Raw genomic sequence first — 13,023 nt, forward strand, 5'->3', positions numbered from 1 at the left:
GTCCACTACATCAGCACTCTGATGTTGGCTGCTCCGGAGAAACTGCTACCACATGTAGCTTTATAACTAATCTATTTTTGTAAACTCTCCAATAAGCGCTTAAAGTCCTATGATTCTGTTTTTCATCACAGAGTCTGATGCCACACTAGGACTGGCTGCCCCGTGACAGGGGATGGTCATGGCTCCCGATAGCACCCTGAGGGGAGGAGAGTGCTCAGCACAAGGGGGATGCTCAGTGAGCACCTGCTAATGAATGGACCCCAGAAGTGTCAGTGCAGAGGTTGAGATTATGTTGTAAAAATCACGTGAGTACCCAATTCCCACACAAAACATTCTCCAAGAAGAGGGTAGCATGTGTGCCTGAGGTCCAGTCCAAAATACTTTCAGAAACTAAAATGGGATCAGATAAAACAAGTGACGATAACAATCAATGAAAAACTCCGACTGTGGTTCCCCTGTCCTCCCCGCCCCTCTTTGTGCTTAAAGCACTTCAGTATGTACTTGGCTGTGATGTCACAGTTCTGCTCCATAAAGTAAGACAAGTAACTGCCAGGAAATGACTCCCCAGTCATAACTTAATCATAAGTGAAAACAGTACCCCCCACCCCGAAAAGTGCTATTTAACAAGCAGTTCCCTCGAGGATAAGGGATGGCAAAATGACGCCCAGACAGCTTCCCAAGAGTGTCTACTGGGCGGAGCGACTTGGTATTCCCAAAGCATCCAGATCATCTACCACATGTAACAATTTCAGTTTCATCAGAGATGATGCTAAGATGTCCTGTCTGAAAACACGTAGCCAACACGTTTGGCTGCTTCTAATGTTAGAAGGAGAACGCCTGTATTTTGCTACTGCAGGAGCAGGTAGGACTGATCCAAATTCATCTATTACACAGATCAAGTTACTTACAAGGAGGCCAAAAAGCAGGAGGGGGGAAAAGACTGTTTTTAACCAAACTGATTACTATGTGACTGGAACATCCGTGCAGAGTATTTGTGGGAGCTGGACCAGACGTTCGGGCTATTAAAAGCAAAGTGTGCAGCGTGTGTCTACATTTCATGTTAGTGCATTTCACAAGTGTCTCATGGCTAGGGGTACAGTTCCCTGTTTTTGAAGCTATTTTTCTGCTTCTCAATAGCAAGCTGATGAAAGACCAAACTTTAGAAAGAAGCAAAATCTCAGAATTTTCTCAAGGTGGAGGAACGAAAGTAAATGTGGCTCCTAAGGCACCCAATGAAGGCTCTAAATGATAACGGCCTCCTAAAATGACAGGTTCAGAGTAAACTAGGGAACAACAATGACAAGGGTTTGGTTTTCACTAAAATGCACATTGCTGGCCCTGACTGGTGTTGTTGCTCAGTTGGTTGGGCATCATCTCACACAGAACAAGTTCGTTAGTTCGATCCCTAGTCAGGGCACATGCTTGGGTTGCAGGTTTGGTCCCCGGCTGGGGCACGTACAAGAGGTAGCCAACTGGTTTCTCGCTCACATGGAAGTTTTTCTCCCTTTCTTTTTCCCCCTCCCTTCACCTCTCTCTAAAAATAAATAAATAAAATCTTTTTAAAAAAGACAAATTGCTTGTTTCCAGTTGCTAAGTTTATTTAATTTAAAACTTTTAACCTACTTAGACCAAAACCTGGGAACAACAGAAATACAGAGATTAAGAAAAAAAAAAAATTCCCGCTGCACTCACCAGGAGAGAGAGTCACATCTAAGCGAACGCTCTTCCACTGCAATAAACTGGAGCCATTGTAGTGCACGGCCCGGCCATTGCTACAGAAAGAACAAGGGGAGTCAACGACAAGGCCACCTGCTGGTGTGAAGGCAGGTGCGTGAGCAGGCGGAGAGGGTTCACAGGCATGAGAGTAATTAGTAGAGAAACCCTCAGAGCTATTCTCTTTTCCTAAACATGACCATATTTCCAACTAGTATTTTACATTTTGGAAAGTAGTGATTATAATGGTACTACTTTGGTATTAAAGCACCCAACCCAGTATTTTTTTTTTTTTTTTTTAAGTAACAGTGATAGTAGCCACTTACTTATGGAAAAGACAAGTGCCCACTGGATTAGTCCAAGCCCCGTCTCGTTTTTCTGCTTCGGTGGCAAAGCCAAAGGAGACTATTGGTCCTGTGTCATCATCGGTATCTCCATAGGAAACAATTTCAATTTCCCAGTAAAAAGATGGGGCCTGAAGAAATACCAGGAGTGGGCAGACAATCAGAGGGCTCAATCTGGGCACTTGAACTTGCTTTTTCTTTCAAATTCAAAGGAAACAGGCGAAAGCCAGCGTGTCACATGATTTCTCACCTGAACTGGCAGTGGTGAGGTGGCATAGATGAAGGTGCCCCGGGGCAGACCGCCCCCAGCGCTAGGGTCAGCCAGGAAGGTGACAGAAGTAAGGTGCGAGGAGAACATGCAGGCTCGAACAGGTGGGAACACTCTCGAAGGGCTCCAAGTTATCTCTCTGGGCTGCATTGGTGAAAAATTCTCATTCAACAGAATTGCAAACACAAATGCCTTCACTCTCTCAAAGAAGAAACATAATTTTCATTTAATAGCATGTCCTTTTTTTCCCCGAAGGAAACTTTTCTTGATTTAAAAAAAAGGCAGTCTCCTTCCCTATGCCCAGCCTTGCTCTCCAGAAACAATCCCTCCCAACCCTTTTAGCTGTTAATTCTAATACTTAACCTCTATATTTCTCCTTCTATGCTTATAATGCTATTTTTAATATCCTGTTAAAATATCATTTATCCTATATTATGACAACGAGGTTTTAACTCCCACCTACCTCCTTCTCCTTACACACATGTACACACACCCCCTCACACTCCCAGTGCAGTTAGAGGACACATTTTAGTTTAATCGGGAATCAGAATTTCTATTACTATGACTTAATGTTCAGCTCAAAGCAAAAAAAGGAGTACTATGGTTATATCCCCTTTTTTCTTCGTTAGGTTAATTGCCTTATTTTTTCACTTTCATAGTTTTTAATAAATCTAATAATAAAATTTCAAACTTTATCAGATAAAAGCATATTTTAAAGAAATCCCTCCATTTCACTTTTGTCCTAAAGAAAGACTTGAAAGCCCTGATCAGCGTGGCTCAGTTGGTTGGCCATTGTCCCGCAAGGCTAAAGGTCACCAGTTCGATTTCCAGTCAACGCCATGTGCCTGGGTGGCTGGCCAGGTCCCAGAGGTTGGGGCGTGTGCGAGAGACAAACCAAACCAATCGATGTTTCTCTCCCTCTCTTTCTCCCTCCCTTACCCTCTCTCTAAAAGTAAGTAAGTAAAATCTTTTTGAAAAAGAAAGAAGTCCTGGCTGGTGTGGCTCAGTGGATTGAGCGCTGGCCTGAGAACCAAAGGGTCCCTGGTTCAATTCCCGGTCAGGGCACATGCCTGGGTTGTGGGCCAGGTCGCTGGTAGGGGGTACTTGAGAGGTAACCACATATTGATGTTCTCTCCCTCTCTTTCTCCCTCCCATCCTCTCTCTCTCTAAAAATAAATAAAATCTCAAAAAAAAAAAAAGAAAAAAAAGAAAAAGAAAGAGCTGAAAGATGCATGCAAAGATTAGCTCCAAGGACATTCAGATCACTGTTAGGGTGAAAACTGGAGACAATGTGGATTTATTCTTTCTGTTTTCTTTTTCTGTTAGTGATAACATAGAAATTTGTAAATTAATGAGCTCTGCTCCTCTCCTGTCACTGCAGTACACACCTCCAGACAGCTCTGCAGACGCTCACTCTAAATACCATTAACGTGCTAGTCGGCGTTAGTCAGCGCCATGTGCCGCATCCGGCAGGAGGTGTGGTGACTGCACAGGGCTTACCTGTCTCCGGTCAGCCTGCAGTGGCGGAGGTGGGGGCCGAGCACAGTCCCGGTAGAGCATCCTCAGCCGTTCACATTGCACCTCCACAACTGCCAGCCGCTCTCCTGCAGGGGACACACCAGGTGCGTGAAAACAGGGCTCCACCGCATTTAGAATAGGGTCAAAGCAATGCTTGTAGACATTATTCAAATTCTTACAAAAGGGCACAGACACTGAGACATCTTTATCTACTACACAGAGCTCAGCAGCAGAGCCATGTGGTCAAGAGCATGGGCCCTGGAACTGGGCTGCGTGGATTCAGAATCTGGCTCTGCTCCTCAGTATTTGCCATCTCGTTTCCAGGATGGGGGTAATAATGGTGCCTGTGCCTCATGGAGTGATTGTGAAGATGAGACAAAATAACTGAAGGGAAGCTTTAGCCAAGTCCTTAGCACAGAGCAAACATTCAAATAAAAGCTGTTGCTATCATCTAACAAATAAAGGCTGTTATTCTTATAAGCTAAATGGATTTAAGGAAGTCCAATACCTATCGAACATCTATGAGCAAGGTGTTGTGGTAGGTGTTGGACAGTGCAAATCATATAAGCTGACGCCCCCAATCTGGGCACAGAGATAAGACAGGTACGCGCGTACATACACACAGTGAAGAACAGAGTACAAGGCCGTAGTGTGTTACTGTATGAGGCACAAACACAGGCGCAAATGAGTGAGTGATGACTTCATCCCAGGATCCAGAAAGGCTTAATGAGGACAGCATTAAATTAGACCTTAGAAAATACAGGATTTCAATAAGCAGAAAAGAAAGAGTATTCTGGGTGGCTTAGCACTATAAGAATAATCTTGAATAGGATAGTCAGATGTCTCTGGAGTACCTCATGTGACACCCCAAAATTTATTGAAAATGGATCAAAGACCTAAAAACACCCTATAGCTATATAACTATAAGACTCTGAGAAGAAAATATAGGTGTAAATCTTCATTACTTTAGATTAGGCAATGGTTTCTTAGATATGATATCAAAAGCACAAATAATGAAAGAATATTATATAAATTGGACTTCATCAAAATGAAAAACTTTTGTGTTTCAAGAGAGACAGATGTATCCTTTTGAGAAAGTGAAAAGATAACCCATAGAATGGAATATTATTAAATCATATCTGATTAGGGACTGTATATCTAGTATATATAAAGAATTGTTATATACTAGAATTGTTATAATTCAGGGATCTGAATAGATATTTCTCCAAAGATATCCAAATGGCCAGTAAGTACATGCAAAGATGCTCAATATCATTAGTCATTAGAAAGATGCAGATCAAAACCACAATGAGATACCACTTCATACTTACTCGGATAGCTATAATCAAAAAGATGGGCAATACCAGTGTTGGCTAGGGTATGGAGTAATTGGGACCTTCATACATTGCTGGTGGGATTGTAAAATGGTGCAGCCACTTTGGAAAACAGTTGCTCAAAAAAGGAAGCAGTTCTTCAAAAATGAAAGATAGGATTACTGTAAGACCCAACAACTCTACTCCTATATATACCCGCGGGAACCGAAGGCATATGTCCACATAAAAACCTGCATGTGAATGTTTACAGCAGCATTATCAACACAGCCAAAAAGAAAGAACAAAAGTGTTCACAAGCTGATCGATGGATAAACAAAATGTGGTCTATCCAGACAATGGAATATTATTCAGCCATAAAAAATAAGGATCCAGCACCGATTCCTGCTACAACACAAGTGAACCTTGAAAGCATGATGCTAAGTGAAAGAAACCAGAAGTAAAAGGCCCATACCGTATGATTGCCTATGTATGATATGAGATGCCCAGAACAGGCCAATCCAGGGAGACACGAAGCAGCCTGGTGGTTGCCATGGGACTTGGGGAAGGAGTATGCCGAGGAATGGCTGCCTGCTGGGTACGAAGTTTTTTTGGCAGGGGAGGGGCTGGAAATGTGCTGGAATTAGATAGTGGTGGTGGCTGTACACCTCTGTGAATATATGGAAACCCACTGAGTTGGACACTTTAAAATGGTAAACCGTATGATATGTGAATTATGCCACAGTTTTAGAAAAAGATATCTTAGGAGGAATAAAATGTAGTCCAATAAAAGTAAAGTACAGAGCTGTTTCAGATAATAGCAAGAAAGATTTATGAACTTATACCACAGCTAATACGATCCAATGACATGGATTAGAAGGTGACGGGAAAATTGAGGCAAAGACACCAGAGTGTCACAGTGAGGCAGGCGCGAGGGCAGGCCATGAGGTGTGTGCCCAGTGTCCTTCCTTTACTCCCGGAGGACACAGCCCAGACCTGTGCTTCCCAATGGACAAATCAAAGAGGGAAACTATTCAGTTGCAAGATCCATGGAGCACATTGTAAACTAGTCAACAAAGAGCCCGGCTATTTTTCATAAGCACTTTGCAATAGTTTTGGTTAAAATGACTTAAAAATTATTCTGAGAGACCTTAAACTGGATGATACAATGAACTGTTTGCAACGATATCCTTATAATCAACCAGTCACAAGTGTCACGGAGACAGTCCAGTGCAGACAGGGGAAGCGTACCAAATAAGAAGGGAGCAGCACTGCGTAGGGAGGAGCAAGGGAGCAGGGGCTTACCTGGCAGAGTGAGGCATGTCTTCTTCGAGGGAGACTTAATGTAAGAGGAGAACTGATACACTCTAGTGTGAGTGAAAAGCTCCTATACTTGAAATTCAAGAAAGCAATGAGAAATTGTGGTTTGGTCACAGTAACAAGTAACCGCCACAACGGGCTGTAAGCTCATTCTGACCCCAAAATGACAACTTCACAGTAGTAACTGTGCTTGGGAAAGCCAGCCCCTTGGTGACAGCTCCACGCCCCTGACAACCACCACTGGAATTGGGGCTCCAGGAAAGTAGCTGACGACAATGTGAAAAGATGAGGTGTAGGAAGGAAAAGTTCAGAGAGTCATGTAGATGTCTAAACTCAAGAGAGAAAGCACCTGACTTCAGGAGTTGGTGGTGGACACGGGTGGAAAGGGGTGCATTTGGGGAGCGTTTCAAAGGAAGAATCGGATATGGCTGCTGTTTAGTGCGTAAGGACAGGATGGAGGCACCATACTCGACTCAGTGTCTGAGGGTCACCTAAAACGGCAGTCAGAGGAGAGCTGACTCCAGAGCCAGCAATGGTTACGGTTTTAACACTGGTGTGCTCAGGAGCTGGGGTCCTTCTAAGAGGAACCGCTGCCGGGCCAGGTCCTGGGAAGGGCTGCCCACGCAGAAGCCAGGACAGCACGGGGAAGGCGGGTACAGAAGGGGATCAGGGCAGGAGTCAGAGCACTGGTCCTCCAGGTGACCCTTGAGTACAACTGTCCCGGGTCCTCTGCAACTTACAGTTGTGACTTTTGGGTAGAGCTTGGACAACATTTTAACCATGTTTCCCAGGATTCTTAATGAACTTTCAAAGTTTGAGAAAAACCTCTGGCTTGAGGAATGAGTGTATATAGGAAGGAAGTAAGGAAGAGGAAAGAGCTGAATCTGAGAGATTCTGGCTTCTGTAAGAACACAAAATAAAATTGAGAACTTTTTTTTGTTTCTATAAGCCTTTTCTTCAGTTTCAAATCTGTTTTCTACGCTATTTCAACCAAGGGATCAGGTTAATTTCTCAGGAATATTTCTTCACGGGAAAAAGCTCTGTAGTGTTATCTTCCTGGATCAAATGGAATTAGATACTCTTCCTTGGACCAGAGAAGCTGTAAAATTTGGATATGAATTAGTTAACATTACAATGGCTAAATCTGCCACTTAATTTATTCCTGATGAAGTAAAATAGAAGGAATTCATTGAACTTTTTCATTTTCGAGACTCAGTATGTTATTGCCTATAAATTTTATAACATTTTCATATGTGAAATAAAAATATATTAACACACTAAAAATAAAAATCAAAGAACGTTCTCCTCTACCCACCACCCCAAATCTTTATGAGACACCATTTCTCCTAAGCACAGCCTACAACTCTTTGGGGGCTCTGAGAACCCACTGCTGCATTGCAGAGTAGCCCAGATGCTGGGGGAGAAGGGATTGTTTGTTTTTTACAGGTAAATGGCTGAGGAGTCAGCACCTTTACATTTTACAACATAGGACACTATTTTAGAATATAAACTGATGTATACAAACTTATAGTCATCTCTTTTATAGCAAGTAATGAGTACTTCCCACACGTTTCTTTCCAACCCCTTGTTACTGCAAAGTTCTTTTCTAGTACAGAAAAGGGCTAGATGGGTTATTACTAAAACCATTTGAGGAGAACCAAGATGGCGGCGTAGGTAGACACACTGCGCCTCCTCGCACAACCAGAACTGACGGAGAATCGAACAGCAAGGGGGACCAACACCAAGAAAATAGAAAATAAACATTCATCCAGACTGATAAACCGGACCAACGGCGGGGAGAGAAGCAGACCGCGTAACCCAGGGCTCCAGCTCCGGGAAATAAAGCCTCAAACCTCTGATTGAAAACGCCTGTAGGGGTTGGGGCGGCAGCAGGAGAGACTCCCAGCCTCACGGGAGAGGTCGTTGGAGAGACCCACAGGGGCCTGGAGTGTGCACAGGCCCACTTGCTCGGGAACCAGCACCATAGTGGCCCATTTTGATTGTGGGTAGCGGAGTGAAGGATTGAAAGCCGGAGGAGAGTGAGGTGGGCGCCATTGCTCCCACTCGGCCCCTCCCCCACGTCCAGTGTCACAGTGCTGTGACCAGCATTACCCCGCCCCGGTGAACACCTAAGGCTCCGCCCCTTTAAGTAACAGACGCGCCAAGACAAACAAACAAACAAAAAAATGGCCCAAATGACAGAACACTTCAAAGCTCCAGAAAAAATACAATTAAGCGACGAAGAGATAGCCAACCTATCGGATGCACAGTTCAAAGCACTGGTTATCAATATGCTCACAGACTTGGTTGAATCTATTCGAAAAACAGATGAAAAAATGAAGCCTATGCTAAGAGAAACAAAGGAAAATGTACAGGGAACCAATAGTGATGAGAAGGAAACTGGGACTCAAATCAATGGTGTGGACCAGAAGGAAGAAACAAACATCCAACCAGAAAAGAATGAAGAAACAAGAACTTGGAAAAATGAGGAGAGGCTTAAGAACCTCCCGGACACCTTGAAACGTTCCAACATCCGAATTATAGGGGTGCCAGAAGGAGAAGAGGAAGAACAAAAAATTGAAAACTTATTTGAACAAATAATGAAGGAGAACTTCCCTGATCTGGCAAAGGAAATAGACTTCCGGGAAGTCCAGGAAGCTCAGAGAGTCCCAAAGAAGCTGGACCCAAGGAGGAACACAACAAGGCACATCATAATTACATTACCCAAGATTAAACGCAAGGACCTACATCCAAGATTACTGTATCCAGCAAAGCTATCACTTAGAATGGAAGGGAAGATAAAGTGCTTCTCAGATAAGGTCAAGTTAAAGAAGTTCATCATCACCAAGCCCTTATTATATGAAATGTTAAAGGGAGTTACCTAAGAAAAAGAAGATCAAAAATAGGAACAGTAAAAATGACAGCAAACTCACAGTTATTAACGGCCATACATAAAACAAAAACGAGAGCAAACTAGGCAAACAACTAGAACATGAGGGTTGTCATTAAGGGAGTGGGGGGGGGGGGGGAAAGGTACAGAGAATAAGTAGCATAGATGATAGGTGGAAAATAGACAGGGGGAGGGTAAACATAGTGTAGGAAATTTAGAAGCCAAAGAACTTATAAGTATGACCTATGGACATGAACTATAGGGGGGGAATGTGGGAGGGAGGGGGGTGGGCAGGATGGAGTGGGAGGGGAAATGGGACAACTGTAATAGCATAATCAATAAATATATTTAAAAGTTAAAAAAAAAAAAAATAAAACCATTTGAGATCACTGCTCCAAATTATTGTAATTTCTAGCTTGTACATTAAGTACCAAAGTTAACTTCACAGATTAAGACCTCTTTATTTCATAAAATGTATAAAAGAGGATATTCAGAAAGAGTCCTATAGAAAAGTGATTAATTCAGCATGTTATATGTTTGATAAAATCATTAAAAAATGTCTCATATGCAACCTAAACCAAGAATACCAAAAAGCAGAGGCAGAGAACTAAGAACCTTTCACAAGTGTAACGCTAAATTATGGGCAAAAATTTAGTCGCAAGTAATTCACCCGAGAAGTCTAGCAAACTCCTTTTCTTCTGTTCTATTTCTCACTCTTAGGGCCTCTCTGAGTTTTAACAACAGTCCCTAATTCACTATGCTTATTAGAGGGAGGAGATTTGAGAAGTGAAACAGATACAGAATGAAGACAAATTAAAAAGCAAAAACAAACCAACAGAAATCACTACCATGTAAAAAAGGACAACAATTTAAGGGCAGAAACAAGATTAGAGTTACTCAAAAAGAAGATGAAATCAGGAATTGTAAGTAAAATGAATATTAATGACTACAAAAGAATAAACTAAAACCATTAAGGAAGTTTAAAATTCATTCTTTCTTACCGTTTATGAAAATGCTAGTACTAGAACCCTGGAGAAATGCTAACCTAATTGTGAACAATTTCACATACGGTCCAACTATATCCTTGGGGATAAAGCATGAATTTTCACTTAAAAACATCCAGCCAACTATCAATTTACAAGAAATTTGAAGACAAAAGGACATATTAAATGACACCATGGGGATAAAATCAACAAAATCCAGACTGTGGGAAACCTTTCAACAAATAAATTCAAGGGGAAAAAAGAGACACTGAGCGAAATCTTTATTTTAAAAGAAATTTAAAAGACATAGTAATGAATTACAGCGTATAAACTTTACTTGGATCCTGATCACATCAACGAATGTAAAAACAAGCATGACTTATTGAGAGAATTAGAAAGCTGAACACTGACCAGATATTTAATAATATTAAAGAATTACTGTTAACTTTTTAGATGTGATCATGGCATAGTGGTTATTTTTTTAAAAGAGTCGTTGTTTTAGAGAGAGACACATACTAGAAGTATTTATGGATAAAATACTGTCTAGAAATTGGCTTAGAAATGATCAGGAGGGAACAGCGCAGGTGAACCAGAGTTGGCTGTGAGTGACAGCTGCTGACACCTGGGGATGGAAGCTCGAGGGTTTGTTATATCAGTCTCCCTATTTGTGTACCTGTTTAAATGTTTTCAGGGAAACACATACAGAGCGATGCTGGTGTACGCTCTTGACTTTGAATTCATATGTAGCCAATCACACCAGTCAGAAAGCACCTGCAGCCCTAAGGACCATTCACAGGTAGTTCTAATAGGGAAATAAGGGCAATGAATCAATATGAATGGAGGAAAAAAACCATTCTGACATGGTCCTAAAGTTAAACTGAAAAATGCTGATTTCCTACGTGGTATATACTGAAAGCTTTTCATTTCCACTTCTCGATCTGGATGAAAGTGAGTTGTAGTAAGTTTTGCCTGTAGAGCTCAGCTGTTTGGTGGGTGTGTGTGCGAGAACTGTTCACGTTCCACTATCAAACTGCAATGTGCTCACAAAGCTCAGTAAGATAAGACCCTTTCCATAACAGGTACTCACCAGCACTGCATTCCTGGGCTACTAGGTTAAGAACTTCAACAGCTGCTGGGCACTGTTGTATGAATTCTTCACAAAATAAGCTGTCTTCTAAAAGCTGGGCCATGACCAGGCATGCTCTTAATGTTAAAAGATTTACAATATTTCAAAGTCATCAATGTTCATTCTCTAAAAAGTCAACTGTGAAAAACATTTCAATCAATTTTGTCCCCTAATTTACCACAAGGTTCAAACTCCCCCTTCCTCTTACTTTTTCCCTGAGCTGGGCTGGTTTGGAAATGCATAAATAACTTCCCTTTTCCCACACAGTAACTGCTGACACTGCACAGACCGCCAGAAAAAGGAAAAGTGGTTGTCACCTCCACTAAATGGAGACACACAGTGCCAGGTGAGAATTCAGCACTGTCTCTTAACAACTTTTCCTCCACTGCACTCCATGGGCAAGATGAGTGTTCTGGGACTAAGAGGAATCCAAGTGCTTGGAATACCTGTATTTTTTTGATTCTTACCCAATTCAAAATACATGTGAGAGCTTTCTGAGAAGTCTCATTATCAAAGGTGACACTAGTTTCTGTTGTTTAATGGTAAATAAGTGTATTTGCAGGAAAAGACTGCTTTTCTTTCCAACACCGACACCCGTGAGCATTCCCTGCTCTCTCATTATCAATTTGGGCAGTGATGGACCAGATACATAGTAAGGTAGCCTGAACCATTTTAAAAAGGTAAAGAGCAAAGTTCTTTTACCAAAGCAAATTAAGTGAAGCCTTCTGTATGCATTCCATATATCACATTTTGATTATTTTCGTAAGGGAACAGCTAAACTTTATTTCAAAGTGCATTAATTAGGGACTGCAACAAAAGTTGCAGAAATTGGGAAATGCAACAAAACTGTAGTAAACATGGCACAAGAAAATGGTTCCTGTTACTCAGGTAGGCATGAACTTCATGCTGTGGAGCCACCAAGTCCGGAGTACAGGGCCCACCAAAGACCCCTGCCTGTGTGGCCTGCAGCACCTTGGCACATTAGGGGAACTTCGGAGGGTACTCACCTTGTTCTTATTTCAGCCAGGAGCCGAACGACTGCCATCACAGGAGCTGACCCATCTCCTGTTGCAGGAAGTGAGGTATGAATAGAGAGACTTCCCTCCTGAGGAAGCAACATGGACTGGACTGCCTGTACTACCTTCTCAGTAATGGACAGTTTATGAAGAGGCAATGCCTGATGGTGGGGGGAGGGGCATGGCAAAAAGTTAAATTCAAGTATTAGTTTATAAGAAACGAGGGTGTTATTACCTGGAGTTAATTCTTACAATATCGTTAAAAAAAAATAACTCACCATACGGAAAATTACAAACTAGACCAAAACAATTACAAATACAACAATGAAATATTTCTAACCAAAGACTTGAATTTTGTCATTGAGATAAGAATTTTCACACAAATGTGACTATTAAATACTCATCACCAATATAAAAATACACATCACAACTAAAATTTAAGATAACCAAGTATCTGTGCTTCTGCACTGTGCACATTACTCATTGCGGTACAGGCACCATTTGCAGTGACATTTTACAATGCATTTAAAAATCA

The 13,023-nt window shown here is 41.9% G+C and overlaps 1 protein-coding gene across 5 annotated transcripts in view; it reads right to left on the reverse strand.

Moving 5' to 3' along the window:
* The window catches only part of HECTD4 (HECT domain E3 ubiquitin protein ligase 4), a 152,092-nt gene that overhangs the window by 39,821 nt on the left and 99,248 nt on the right, over positions 1–13,023 (reverse strand). For all 5 annotated transcript variants that reach the window (XM_024567078.3, XM_024567080.4, XM_024567077.4 and 2 more), the window contains exons 43-48: positions 12,480–12,649; positions 11,434–11,549; positions 3,826–3,929; positions 2,308–2,469; positions 2,040–2,188; positions 1,693–1,772 (exon numbers count right to left, since the gene is read on the reverse strand). In XM_024567078.3, coding sequence (XP_024422846.3) covers positions 1,693–1,772; positions 2,040–2,188; positions 2,308–2,469; positions 3,826–3,929; positions 11,434–11,549; positions 12,480–12,649 — 781 coding nt within the window. The remainder of the gene's footprint in view (positions 1–1,692; positions 1,773–2,039; positions 2,189–2,307; positions 2,470–3,825; positions 3,930–11,433; positions 11,550–12,479; positions 12,650–13,023) is intronic.

The sequence above is a fragment of the Desmodus rotundus genome, chromosome 7, assembly GCF_022682495.2.
Source record: "Desmodus rotundus isolate HL8 chromosome 7, HLdesRot8A.1, whole genome shotgun sequence".
NCBI classification, from domain to species: Eukaryota; Metazoa; Chordata; class Mammalia; order Chiroptera; family Phyllostomidae; genus Desmodus; species Desmodus rotundus.